Consider the following 12507-nt stretch of genomic DNA (forward strand, 5'->3'; position numbering starts at 1 on the left):
ACAGCGTTTATTTGGAAACGCAGGGCAGCTTTTTTCTCATAGAAGAAGACATATACAACACAATTTGTTCCTCAAATAGGAACAGCCAACCATCAGTTCCTTACATAAGCCCACTGGTCAATAAGCATGCAATCCACTGTCAAAACACTACCATATTTTCATGTTGTGGTTAAACGGTTCAGTGAGGCATGAGTTCTTTCCATTGGGGAGTGTTTTACACCTGGAGTAGCACTGTAGTGTTCTGATGGTGAGGGGCCATTCATGACCATGCATTATCAGATAGACAGATCCCTGCTCTGGGTCTTATCACATTACTCAGATTACTGTTTTTAGTTTAATGCATTCAGTTGTGCAACTGACTAGGTATCCCAAATTCCCCTTTTTACATAGGTGATGATGTCAGTGGTTCTGTCCTGACTTGCAGGTCTTTAAGTCTACATCCCAAATGGTACCATATTCCTTACACAGTGCACTACCTTTAACCGGAGCCCTATAGGCCCTGATCAAAAGTAGTGCACTACATACGGAACAGGGTACCACTGAGGCACTTTACTGGGGGCCAGATTAGATTGACATCTGGATTCCACCTCTGTTATGAGCCTCATAAATACCGCTTTGGAGCATCATGCTGGTATTGTATTTTTTTTTAAATCTCATCGACATCTTCTTGTTTTAAAGTAACTGTCCAGTGTTTCCAGATTTCTATGAATATGACCTATAATTACCATATGGGTGAAATAGTTTTCCTTACAGAAAATGGTAATTAAGCATGTTAAAAATCAGCTCTTCTGTGTTGGAATGGTGTGGGCGTACCCCAATAACAGAATGGTGTTGGCGTATACCAGTCATAAAAAATATTAATGCGAGTAGACCGCTGATTGGCCAGCTTAGGATGGCATCATCCTCCATGAGGAAATAGCAAGTATTTTTTTAAACAGTTTTTTTCAGATACAAGTTTTCTGTTTAAAAAAAACAAAAAAAAAAAAAACAATTTATACTTTGGCCACAAATACGAGTATAGGATGGGTCAACAGGAGGGTTAACAGAATATGAACTTTTAAAAGTGAGATTTTCACTGGACAGTTACTTTAAAGCCATAGCCAAAAACATAGTTGGTCTCACAGTAGGATAAGTGTATTTGATGGGAAATGACAGCTTGTTAATAATAAAGGTAAATGGGTGTGTTATTAATATAACAGCAATGCCATTAGAAAAGTCATCTAAGTAATATTGCCATAATACTGTGAATCATAGCTATAGCAACATGTATTTCACTATGTCAGCACCTCTTCTATATGGTGTGTTCATTGACAATGGTTACGTCAGTGCTCTCCAACCCTGTTCCTGGAGAATCAGATTAGTTACAACTGGGGTTGGAGTGAAAACTTACAGGAGAGTAGCTCTCCAACCCTGTTCCTGGAGAATCAGATTAGTTACAACTGGGGTTGGAGTGAAAACCTACAGGAGAGTAGCTCTCCAACCCCGTTCCTGGATAATCAGATTAGTTACAACTGGGGTTGGAGTGAACCTACAGGAGGGTAGCTCTCCAGGAACAGGGTTGGAGTGAAAATCTACAGGAGGGTAGCTCTCCAACCCTGTTCCTGGAGAATTAGATTAGTTACAACGGGGGTTGGAGTGAACCTACAGGAGAGTAGCTCTCCAACCCTGTTCCTGGAGAATCAGATTAGTTACAACGGGGGTTGGAGTGAAAACCTACAGGAGAGTAGCTCTCCAGGAGCAGGGTTGGAGTGCAAACCTACAGGAGGGTAGCTCTCCAGGAGCAGGGTTGGAGTGCAAACCTACAGGAGAGTAGCTCTCCAGGAACAGGGTTGGAGTGAAAACCTACAGGAGGGTAGTTCTCCAGGAACAGGGTTGGAGTGAAAACCTACAGGAGGGTAGTTCTCCAGGAACAGGGTTGGAGAGCGTGGCACTGCCTGGTCCTGGTGTGTCATTTTCTTTATTGGTTGAGTCTATTCATCACTCTATTGAGCATTGACTTCGCCCTCATCAACAGGGCCTTGCAGGACCCCTTAGGGCCTCTTTTCAGCCCTTTGAGGGGTTCACTTGCTCGGGTGTCTTTACACACTACGTCAGGGCTCATCGAAGCTGCCTCTGTCTCATGTACAGCTTTGTCCCTCGGTCTTTGTCCGGTATTGCTTTGGCAGACCTGCTTGATGGGGACTGTGTGTGTTTTTTGGGTTTTACTATCTATGTGGGGACCAGAAGTCCTAGCAAGGCAAGGAAAATTCTGACAAGTTGGGATATTTCGCCGTTCCACACAAGGAACAACAACTATTTTAGATTTATAGTTTAGGGTTAGAAATGGGTTAGAATTAGGTGTTAAGGGTTAGGTTTGGGATTAAAGTTAAGTTAGGTTTAGGGTTAGGGAAAATAGAATTTGGTATGGGAATCAAATGTTTGGTCCCCACAAGGATAGGAAAACAAACGTGTGTGTGTGTGTGTGTGTGTGTGTGTGTGTGTGTGTGTGTGTGTGTGTGTGAGAGAGAGAGGCAGAGAAGAGCTGTAGCATGGCATCAGAGCAGAGGGCTGTGGTGTGTGACGGTGTGATAGTGACGCCAACCCTCTCCCACCATGGCCGAGATTGATTTCTCTTTCATCCCTCATCATGTCCTGTTTCTCAACATCCCCGTGACACACAACTAATTCTGTAGTAAACATGATGTACGTACTCGCATGGAATGAGATCGGAACAGGCAAATCTCACTCACACTCACACACACTTCCCCTCACCTCTCCCTCTCCTGTTCCAGTAGGTTGGTGAACTCATCACTCTTGTTCATGAAGTCGGTGTGTTTGCGTTTCTCATTGTCCAGCTCGTTAACTGTGCGGCGGTGACACTTCTCAGCTAGCAGCAGCTGCTCCAGCATACGCCTATAAGTCTCGCGATGCTTGTCCTCCAGCCGGTCCAACTGATCAACATATTAGAGGGTCTTCAATGACAACCACCATGGTTTAGTCCCAAATGGCACCCTAATACCAAATGAATGCACTACTTTTGACCAGTGCCCATACCAGGGCCCATAATTGTTTAGAAGTGGAAAAGGGAGACATTTGTCTGACTCATTTATACACTGGTATCTATCCAATATATTCATTAAACATTTACTTGTTTATTAGCACAGCTAATGGCTAGCTACATTTCATCTATATTCTATATTTTGATATACATTTCTATCGTGGCACTGCCTTACCTCTTGCATGGGCATCTGGTAGACGTCGTCCCCTAGCGTTGAAGTGTTGTTGGTCAGTAGGCTGTCTCTCTGCAGGGCCTGGAGGGGTTTGATTGGGGCAGCTGAGCCGTAATGGGCCTCCAGGGCTTCGGGTTGGGTACGCTCTGACTTCAGCATGTGGATGATATCCTCTCTGGCCTACAGACACGAGGAGCAGGGGGACACGTTAGGTCACCTAAGAACCATTTAAACAGAGAGACAAAGACAATAACCTTCTTTTTACTTTGATATTCTTTATTCTAGATGACAATAAAACCACTTCAAACTGACAGATGTGGCTTTGTTATTGTGATTAGAGAATGAGGTTTTTGTTTTTTTAAGTGGTTTATGAGCTGTCAGAATGGTTGGAGAATATCCAGGAGAAACCATATACAATTATTTGGAAGTATGATCATCATAATGACATGACCACAGGGTGGGGCAACTATTGAAAATAAACAGTCGATTTTATGGTGTTTGTTCCAGCACTGTGATCTTAACTCTCCCCACAGGGTGGCGCTGTTCTAGTCAGACCCCTGAGTGTCTCCTTTCATTCAAATGCAATTTTCATAACACAGGCTGTTTCTCAAATGGCACCCTATTCCCTATGTAGTGCACAACTTTTGACCAGAGGCCAAAAGTAGTTCACTATATGATGTGCCAGTTATACAACAATACCCTTCTTTATCGTCACACCACTGTACTATCATTAGTCATTTAGATAGTATGAACCATTCTTCAGTGTTGATCAGACATTCAGAGCATGTTGGATTTCAACATGTTCAGGGTTACATTTCAACATACGGTGTAGTAGGAGGGCATGTTGTTTACCCCAAGTTGCAACTTTGGAAAGTCATCAACACACCTAAACAAATCAGCTGGATGGAGCGAGGGTTGAGGATAGAAGTGACAGCAGCAGCAGCCCTCTCTCCCTGGAGGTTTGTTTAGAAGTGGAACTCTAAATGGAACTCTTTAAGCAGCAGGCTTAACACTGGACAGCCCCTAGTGGTCTCTGCTTCTTGCTCATCGGGATCTGCAGAGTGGGGCAGGGTTGGAAGGGACCAGAGTTCATGGCCACTGACACTGAGGTTGACTCCCCAGCAGTGAGTCAGTAGGATGACTCCTGGTTACACTAACATGTCAAGATTGACACTGAGATGTTACCACCTGCCAAATATAACCAAAACCACTGACCACAATGTTAGCAGTTAGCACACAGCAGCACAGTGTGAAGAAACTCTGATTGCATTCCAAATGGTACCCTATTCCCTATATAGTGCACTACTTTTTAAAATATTTTTTACCAGAGCACTATCAAGGGAGTAGGGCGCCATTTGGGACACAGTCATGTTAGAAGTTACAGTAGCTAGCACACAGCAGCACAGTGTTAGTGGCTAATCTCTCACCTGCACCTCCCCCTCCATGACCCCCAGCAGACGGAGAAAGTCCTCCTTAGAGAGGTCCGTCACCCATGCTGCATTCTGTTGTCCTCTGCTGCTTTCTGGGGTTCTTTGGGGCCTTTTCACCTTTCCAGGCTCCACTGTCTGGATCTTTCCCTCTTTCTGTTTCTCTAGTGTGTTCTCCTCCTCCTCTTTGGTGAAGGCTTTGGTGGGGTGGGTAACCCGGTTTATCTGTCTGTCATCTGGGCCCTCCATGGCTGTGCTGCTCCTGGACCGCATTCTCACCTTCAGGGGAAAACGGACGACAGGGACGACAGGGAATTGCACTTTGTCTCTGTTTTTTTTACTTTAAAATGTATGCCAAGCAAAAACAATTGATATCAAATTTTAACAAACCATATAACTCCTCTCTTATGGTTATTGAATTACAGTAAGTGAAGTGGATTTACACCCGGTAATGGAATAGTGGTAACGGAATTACATCATGGGGCCCTGATCTGTATTACACATGAAATGCATAATTATGCATATTAGTGTCATTCTCCTTAAGTTTCGCAAGTTTTGACATCAGAGCAGAGAACAGTATAGTTCAGAACAGTACAGTAGAGTTCAGTATAGTAGATTATAGTTCAGTAAAGTAGAGTTTAGTACAGTACAATAGAAGAGGGAGCGAGAGAGACGAAGAGGGAGTGCGAGAGAGAGAGAGACGGAGAGGGAGCGAAAGAGATGGAGAGGGAGCGAGAGAGACGGAGAGGGAGAGAGCGAGAGAGACGGAGAGGGAGAGGGAGAGAGCGAGAGAGAGGGAGAGAGCGAGAGACGGAGAGGGAGCGAAACGGAGTGAGAGACGGAGAGGGAGACGGAGAGAGACGGGGAGAGAGCGACGGAGAGAGACGGGGAGAGAGCGACGGAGAGAGAGCGAGACAGCGAGAGGGAGCGAGAGCGAGACAGCGAGAGCGAGGGAGCGAGAGGGAGCGAGAGCGAGACTGAGAGGGAGCGAGACTGAGAGGGAGCGAGAGCGAGACTGAGCGAGAGCGAGACTGAGAGAGAGCGAGACAGCGGGAGCGAGAGAGAGAGAGCGAGACTGAGAGGGAGCGAGAACGAGACTGAGAGGGAGCGAGAGCGAGACTGAGAGAGAGCGAGACGGAACGGGAGCGAGACGGAGCGAGAGAGAGATGGAGCGAGAGCGAGAGAGACGGAGAGGGAGCGAGAGACAGGGAGAGAGCGACGGAGAGAGAGCGAGACAGCGAGAGGGAGAGAGAGCGAGACAGCGAGAGGGAGCAAGAGCGAGACAGCGAGAGCGAGACAGCGAGAGGGAGTGAGACTGAGAGGGAGCGAGACTGAGAGGGAGAGAGAGCGAGACTGAGAGGGAGCGAGAGCGAGACAGACTGAGACGGAACGAGAGCGAGACGGAACAAGAGCGAGACGGAACGAGAGCAAGACGGAACGAGAGGGAAACAGAGAGGGAGCGAGAGAGACGGAGAGGGAGCGAGAGAGACGGAGAGGGAGCGAGAGAGACGGAGAGGGAGCGAGAGAGACGGAGAGGGAGCGAGAGAGACGGAGAGAGAGCGAGGGAGAGGGAGCGAGAGAGACAGAGAGAGAGCGAGGGAGAGAGAGCGAGGGAGAGGGAGCGAGGGAGAGGGAGCGAGAGAGAGATGGAGAGGGAGCGAGAGCGAGACGGAGAGGGAGCGAGAGCGAGACGGAGAGAGAGCGAGACGGAGAGGGAGCGAGAGAGACGGAGAGGGAGCGAGAGAGACGGAGAGAGACGGAGAGGGAGCGAGAGAGACGGAGAGAGAGCGAGACAGAGCGAGACGGAGCGAGAGCGAGACGGAGCGAGAGCGAGACAGAGAGGGAGCGAGAGCGAGACAGAGAGGGCCTTTCTCTGACTGGTATAGAGGTCCTGGATGGCAGGGAGCTCAGCCCCAGTGATGTACTGGGCCTTAAACACTACCCTCTGTGGTCCGATGCCAAGCAGTTTCCATACCAAGCGGTGATGCAGCTAGTCAAGAAGCTCTCAGTGGTGTATCTGTAGAACTTTGAGGTTCTGAGGGCCCATGCCAAATCTTTTTAGCCTCCTGAGGGGGAAGAGGCGTTGTCGTGCCCTCTTCATGACTGTGTTGGTGTGTGTGGACCATGATAGATCCTTAGTGATATGGACACCAAGGAACTTGAAGCTCTTGACCAGCTCCACTACTGCCCAGAATGGGGCCAGTAAAAAAGCTTGTACAAGAGAACAAATGTAATTCATGTAATCTCAGCCACGTTTTAAGTATGACCTCAAGACTATTAATCAATAGCAGAAATGCAGCATATTCACAGTATTTCCTCTGTGATCTCACATACTCTCTCTCACCTCTAAGTGATGCTCCGTGTCATTCCTGCTGAACTCCCAGAGTGCATAGCATTTCATACTGCTCCCCTTTTCTGTTTCTTAAATTGCTGTTCTTGATTGTGATTAGGTGTGGGACCCAACCTAGTGAGTGAGAATGGTCTAGAAGAATGTTCTCATGGGGACTTTTAACAACATCTGGAACCAAATGAATATTATGAGGCAAGTAGCTATAATATCAACTGTGTTCTTCTAACCTGGATAAACTAATATATTCAGCGTGATGTTAATGCATCAAAAAACAGGTAACCTTGAATGGTAGGCTATATAAACCCACACCAATACAGGACTGCCATGACTTTACAGTATTTATGAGTAACTCTAATCTCTTTCACCAGACACCTCCCCGCTATGCTCAATTAGCCTGGGGACAAGGTTACTGTAATTATAACTACAGTATATGTAGTGGGTTAGTTACTGCCTTTACTGCTGCTTGGACACTCTGCACTTATAATAAAAGAGAAACGAGGACATTTCCTGGCCAAGCGCTCTTGGCCCCCAACTGTGCCAGCCAAGTCAGATCCATTGTTTCCATTGTCCTACAATCTAGAGAGCCAGAGACAGGCTTTCCATCATCTCACACCAGGGAGCTAGGCTACAGTGGGCCTGGCCTGGCTGGCCTTGTTTGGACATTGATCCGACCAGCGTGTTTGTTGTGTCTCTGTATTTAGAGTGTAAGGAATGAGTCAGCTTCAGAAGCATCATTATCTCTGTGTATCAGAGGTGGATCACGCAATATACTCATAACAGTTGGGCAATTTTTATTGAATATGGAAGATAAATAGATGAAAAGTTATGTTTGAATCAAAATGATCAACTCTCATATCGGGAGTTGTGCTTTGGGACAATGCCAGGGAGGATGATGATGACACATCATCAACACAATAGCCCAGACAGCAGACACAGACACAGGGGATCCATAATCTGCGGTGAGGGTGCTCAGGGAAAGAACACGATTAGGCCAATTCATCCCCAAGTTTGCACAGTCTCGGATGAAAGAAGTGTGTGACTCAGACTGAGAGAATCTTGTCAGCAAAATAGTAGCAGCTACTTTAGAGCTGGGCGTTAATAGTCGTTGTTTCAGGGGAGATGCCAAGCGTTCTCGCAGGTACAGTCATGGAGCGTCAGTTTGATTTGAACCAAAATGAAGAAATGTGGAAAGAAAATAAAGCTAAGACAAGCTGTGGGTGACAGCAGGTAGAATATTGCATTGGGGTTCTGTATCGAATATCTTGAACAGGCTCTGGGGAAAGGGTGGTAATATTTACGATGTTATTCAGAAGTTGCTTCAAACCATATGAAGTCACCCACTACAACGTACATGTTCTCCTCTGTCTCATGCCCATCCTTCAATAACAGTGAAGTTAAAACAGAAAATAAAACTACTATTTGCTGTTGGTCACAACTTGTATTCCACTTATAGGGATGTGATCATGCCAGGCTGGTGTCCCCAATTTACACTTACGCTCATGGTACAGCGTACCATTATATCTGTCCCAAATGGCACCCTATTCCCTACATAGTGCACAACTTTTGACCAGGGCCCATTGGTAATAGGGTGCCATTTGGGATGTGACCTACAGATGTAGGAGGATCTTAATTTGATCATCCTGTTTTATGAAAACTTCTATTTTAAACTTGTGGTGTATTTGAGGTTTAAAAAGGCATTTTTGTCATTTTCCCTTTGAAATTTCAGACTTGATTTCCCCTTAACCCCTACAAAAATGTCCATGAATTATAATCCACATTATAATTGCAGGATTATTTTCCTGCTGTAGCAAACTGGCTCAAATTAAGATCCTACATTTGTATGTGAATTCTCTGCCCATGAAAAGAGGGAGGTAAGTAAGGGCAAGACCCCTATTTGTGAGCTGGACCTTGGGCTGGGCGGCATGCACAGCTGTCTGCTGGTGAAGTTCTCTGTAAGTATTTATAGTGGACCCCATCCCTCCACTTGTGCAGTGGGACCCAGAAGGGGAAACTCCAAAAGACTATCACTTTATAAGCCATCAGCATTCTAAACAGATGACAATACTTCTACTCCACAGCTGTAGGTCTCACACACACCAGCCACCAATTGTAAATAAATCTTCGCTGCTGCTTGTCAGACTGGGCTGCAGTGCTCATATGATCACACAATTGCTAACTCACTAATTCGCTCCTATGATTCTCTGCACACATTTTTCAAGATTTATGCTACATCGTCTAATATTCAAAGACCCCTGCTATTCATAGAAACAAATGGTGGATAATGATAGCACTTCCGGGCTTCTCTCGCACTCGCACTCCTCCATGGGCATGTGGACAGTGCAGCTAATCTGGGAAACAGACTGGCGGTGTGGGCCAAGGCAGTTGGCGGTTTGGTTCAAGGCAGTCCTGTTGTCAGACAACTCATTTGAAATCTATGCTTTGGCTAATTTAGTTCCTGTATAGTAGAGGAGGCTGGTCGGGAGGAGCTATAGGAGGACAGGCTCATTGTAATGGCTGGAATGGAATAAATGGCACGGTATCAAATATATGGAAACCACCATTTATTCCAATCCAGCCATTACAATGAGCCCGTCCTCCTACAGCTCCTTCCACCAGCCTCCTCTGCGGTATTGTTACAGTGTAAGATTTGATGCAGTATCTGGTGCAATCTTGGCTACTTGTGGACGGTCACCCAGACCAGCCAACTTAGTCCATGTAAAACTAGGTACTAACAGTGTAACGTACACACTTGATTTAGGAAGCAGGTGCAGAAGCTGAGTTTTTTGAAGGGGGCAATGCAAATAGTCTGGGTAGCCATTTCATTAGCTGTTCAGGAGTCTTATGGCTTGTGGGTAGAAGCTATTTAGGAGCCTCTTGGACCTAGACTTGGCTCTCTGGTACCGCTTGCCGTGCGGTAGCAGAGAGAACAGTCTATGACTAGGGTGGCTGGAGTCTTTGACAATTTTTAGGGCCTTCCTCTGCACCGCCTGGTATAGTGGTCCTAGATGGCAGGAAGCTTGGCCTCGTGATGTACTGGGCCGTATGCACTACCCTCTGTAGTGCCTTGCGGTCAAAGGCCAAGCAGTTGCCATACCAGGGAGTGATGCAACCCATAAGGATGCCCTCAATGGTGCAGCTTTAAAACCTTTTTGAGGATCTGAGGACCCATGCCAAATCTTTTCAGTCTCCTGAGGGGGAATAGGTTTTGTCGTGCCCTCTTCATGCTTGTCTTGGTGTGCTTGGACCATATTAGTTTGTTGGGGATGTGGACGCCAAGGAACTTGAAGCTCTCAACCTGCTCCACTACAGCCCTGTCGATGAGAATGGGGACGGTCCTCCTTTTCCTGTAGTCCACAATCATCTCCTTTGTCTTGAAGTCCAGGATCCATTTGCAGAGGGATGTGTTTAGTCCCAGGGTCCTTAGCTTAGTGATGAGCTTTGAGGGCACTATGGTGTTGAACGCTGAGCTGTAGTCAATGAATAGCATTCTAACATAGGTGTTCCTTTTGTCCAGGTGTGAAAGGGCAGTGTGGAGGGTTGGGGCGGTATGCAAATTGGAGTGGGTCTAGGGTTTCTGGGATAATGGTGTTGATGTGAGGATGACCAGATTTAGAAAGCATTTCATGGCTATAGACGTGAGTGCTACGGGTTGGTAGTCATTTAGGCAGGTTACTTTAGTGTTCTTGGGAACAGGAACTATGGTGGTCTGCTTGAAACATGGTATTGGTATTACAGACTCAGACAGGGAGAGGTTGAAAATGTCAGTGAAGACACTTGCCAATTGGTCAGCGCATGCTCGGAGTACACGTCCTGGTAATCCGTCTGGCCCTGCAGCCTTTGGAATGTTGACTTGTTTGAAGGTCTTACTCACATCGGCTGCGGAGAGCGTGATCACACAGTCGTCCGGAACAGCTGATGCTCTCCGGCATGTTTCAGTGTTACTTGCTTCAAAGCGAGTCTGGTAGGCTTGTGTCACTAGGCAGCTCTCGGATGTGCTTCCCTTTTGTAGTCTGTAATAGCTTGCAAGCCCTGCCACATCCAACAAGCGTCAGAGCCGGTGTAGTACGATTCGATCTTAGTCCTGTATTGATGCTTTGCCTGTTTGATGGTTCGTCATAGGGCATAGCAGGATTTCTTATAAGCTTCTGGGTTAGAGTTCTTCTCCTTGAAAGTGGCAGCTCAACCCTTTAGCTCAGTGGGAATGTTGTCTGTAATCCATGGCTTCTGGCTTCTGGGGTATGTATGTACAGTCACTGTGGGGACAACGTCCTTGATGCACTTGTTGATAAAGCCAGTGACTGATGTGGTGTACTCCTCAATGCCATCGGTAGAATCCCGGAACATATTCCAGTCTGTGCTAGCAAAGCAGTCCTGTAGTTTAGCATCTGCTTCATCTGACCACTTTTTTATAGACTGAGTCACTGGTGCTTCCTGATTTAATTTTAGCTTGTAAGCAGGAATCAGGAGGATAGAATTATGGTCCGATTTGCCAAATGGAGGGCGAGGGAGAGCTTTGTATGCGTCAATGTGTGTGGAGTAAAAGTGATCCAGAGTTTTTTCACTCTGGTTGCATATTTAACATGCTGGTAGACATTTGGTAAAACGGATTTAAGTTTCCCTGCGTTAATGTCCCCGGCTACTAGGAGCACCGCCTCTGGGTGAGCGTTTTCTTTTAGCTTATGGCGGAATATAGCTCATTGATTGTTGTCTTAGTGCTAGCCTCAGTCTGTGGTGGTATGTAAACAGCTTCAAAAAATACAGATGAAAACTCTCTTGGTAGAAAGTGTGGTCTACAGCTTATCATGAGATACTCTGCCTCAGGCGGGCAAAACCTCGAGACTTCCTTAGATGTTGTGCACCAGCTGTTGTTTGCATATATGCATAGGCCCCTGCCCCATGTCTTAACAGAGGCTGCTGTTCTGTCCTATCGATGGAGTTTATAACCCGCCAGCTGTATGTTCTTAATGTCGTCGTTCAGCCACGACTCGGTGAAACATAAGATATTACAGTTTTTAATGTCCCGTTGGTAGGATATAACTGCTTTCAGTTCGTCCCAAGTCCAGGTGTGCTTAATGATGGGGAGCAGGTGCACGTAATGATGGTCCCTGAACGGTGGTTAGTAGACCGGCGACATCAAGCACTGAAGAGGGGGAGCGGGAATAGGCATGACAGACAGGTGCTGGCAGCTGTCCAAATCCTCCCCACTTGAATTTGTAGCTATTCAAAAAATGCCTTTGAAATTGAATTATATTAAGCCATGCATGTGACTGAAGACCCCCAATGTGACTAAATATTGGAAGAGGTACATTGATTGTGGAGAGACTTTATTTTGAAGACCTAAAATCCAATCCTGCTGCTGTACAGTAACTCGGAGTGAAGGGGAGAAAAAGCAGCGTAACCAAAGTTAGAGGCGTAACTGACCATACACTTGCCATAGCTATACTCCTCTGAGAATAATAATGGTGATAATATGCTGAGTAGATTTCACCCCATTTCCAAAAGCTAAATATTATGTTGTGGT

General features: G+C 46.3%; 1 protein-coding gene across 4 annotated transcripts in view; it reads right to left on the reverse strand.

The window, feature by feature from the left end:
• Window positions 1–12507, reverse strand: part of LOC110529474 (filamin-A-interacting protein 1) — a 29864-nt gene that overhangs the window by 11923 nt on the left and 5434 nt on the right. For 3 of the 4 annotated variants that reach the window (XM_036984863.1, XM_036984862.1, XM_021611655.2), the window contains exons 2-4: window positions 4637–4915; window positions 3213–3389; window positions 2752–2930 (exon numbers count right to left, since the gene is read on the reverse strand). In XM_036984863.1, the coding sequence (XP_036840758.1) occupies window positions 2752–2930; window positions 3213–3389; window positions 4637–4915 (635 nt within the window). Of the gene's footprint in view, window positions 1–2751; window positions 2931–3212; window positions 3390–4095; window positions 4244–4636; window positions 4916–12507 lie in introns of those variants that run through there. The other variant, XM_036984864.1, reaches the window with a different exon arrangement.

Source organism: Oncorhynchus mykiss, chromosome 8 (genome assembly GCF_013265735.2).
Source record: "Oncorhynchus mykiss isolate Arlee chromosome 8, USDA_OmykA_1.1, whole genome shotgun sequence".
NCBI classification, from domain to species: Eukaryota; Metazoa; Chordata; class Actinopteri; order Salmoniformes; family Salmonidae; genus Oncorhynchus; species Oncorhynchus mykiss.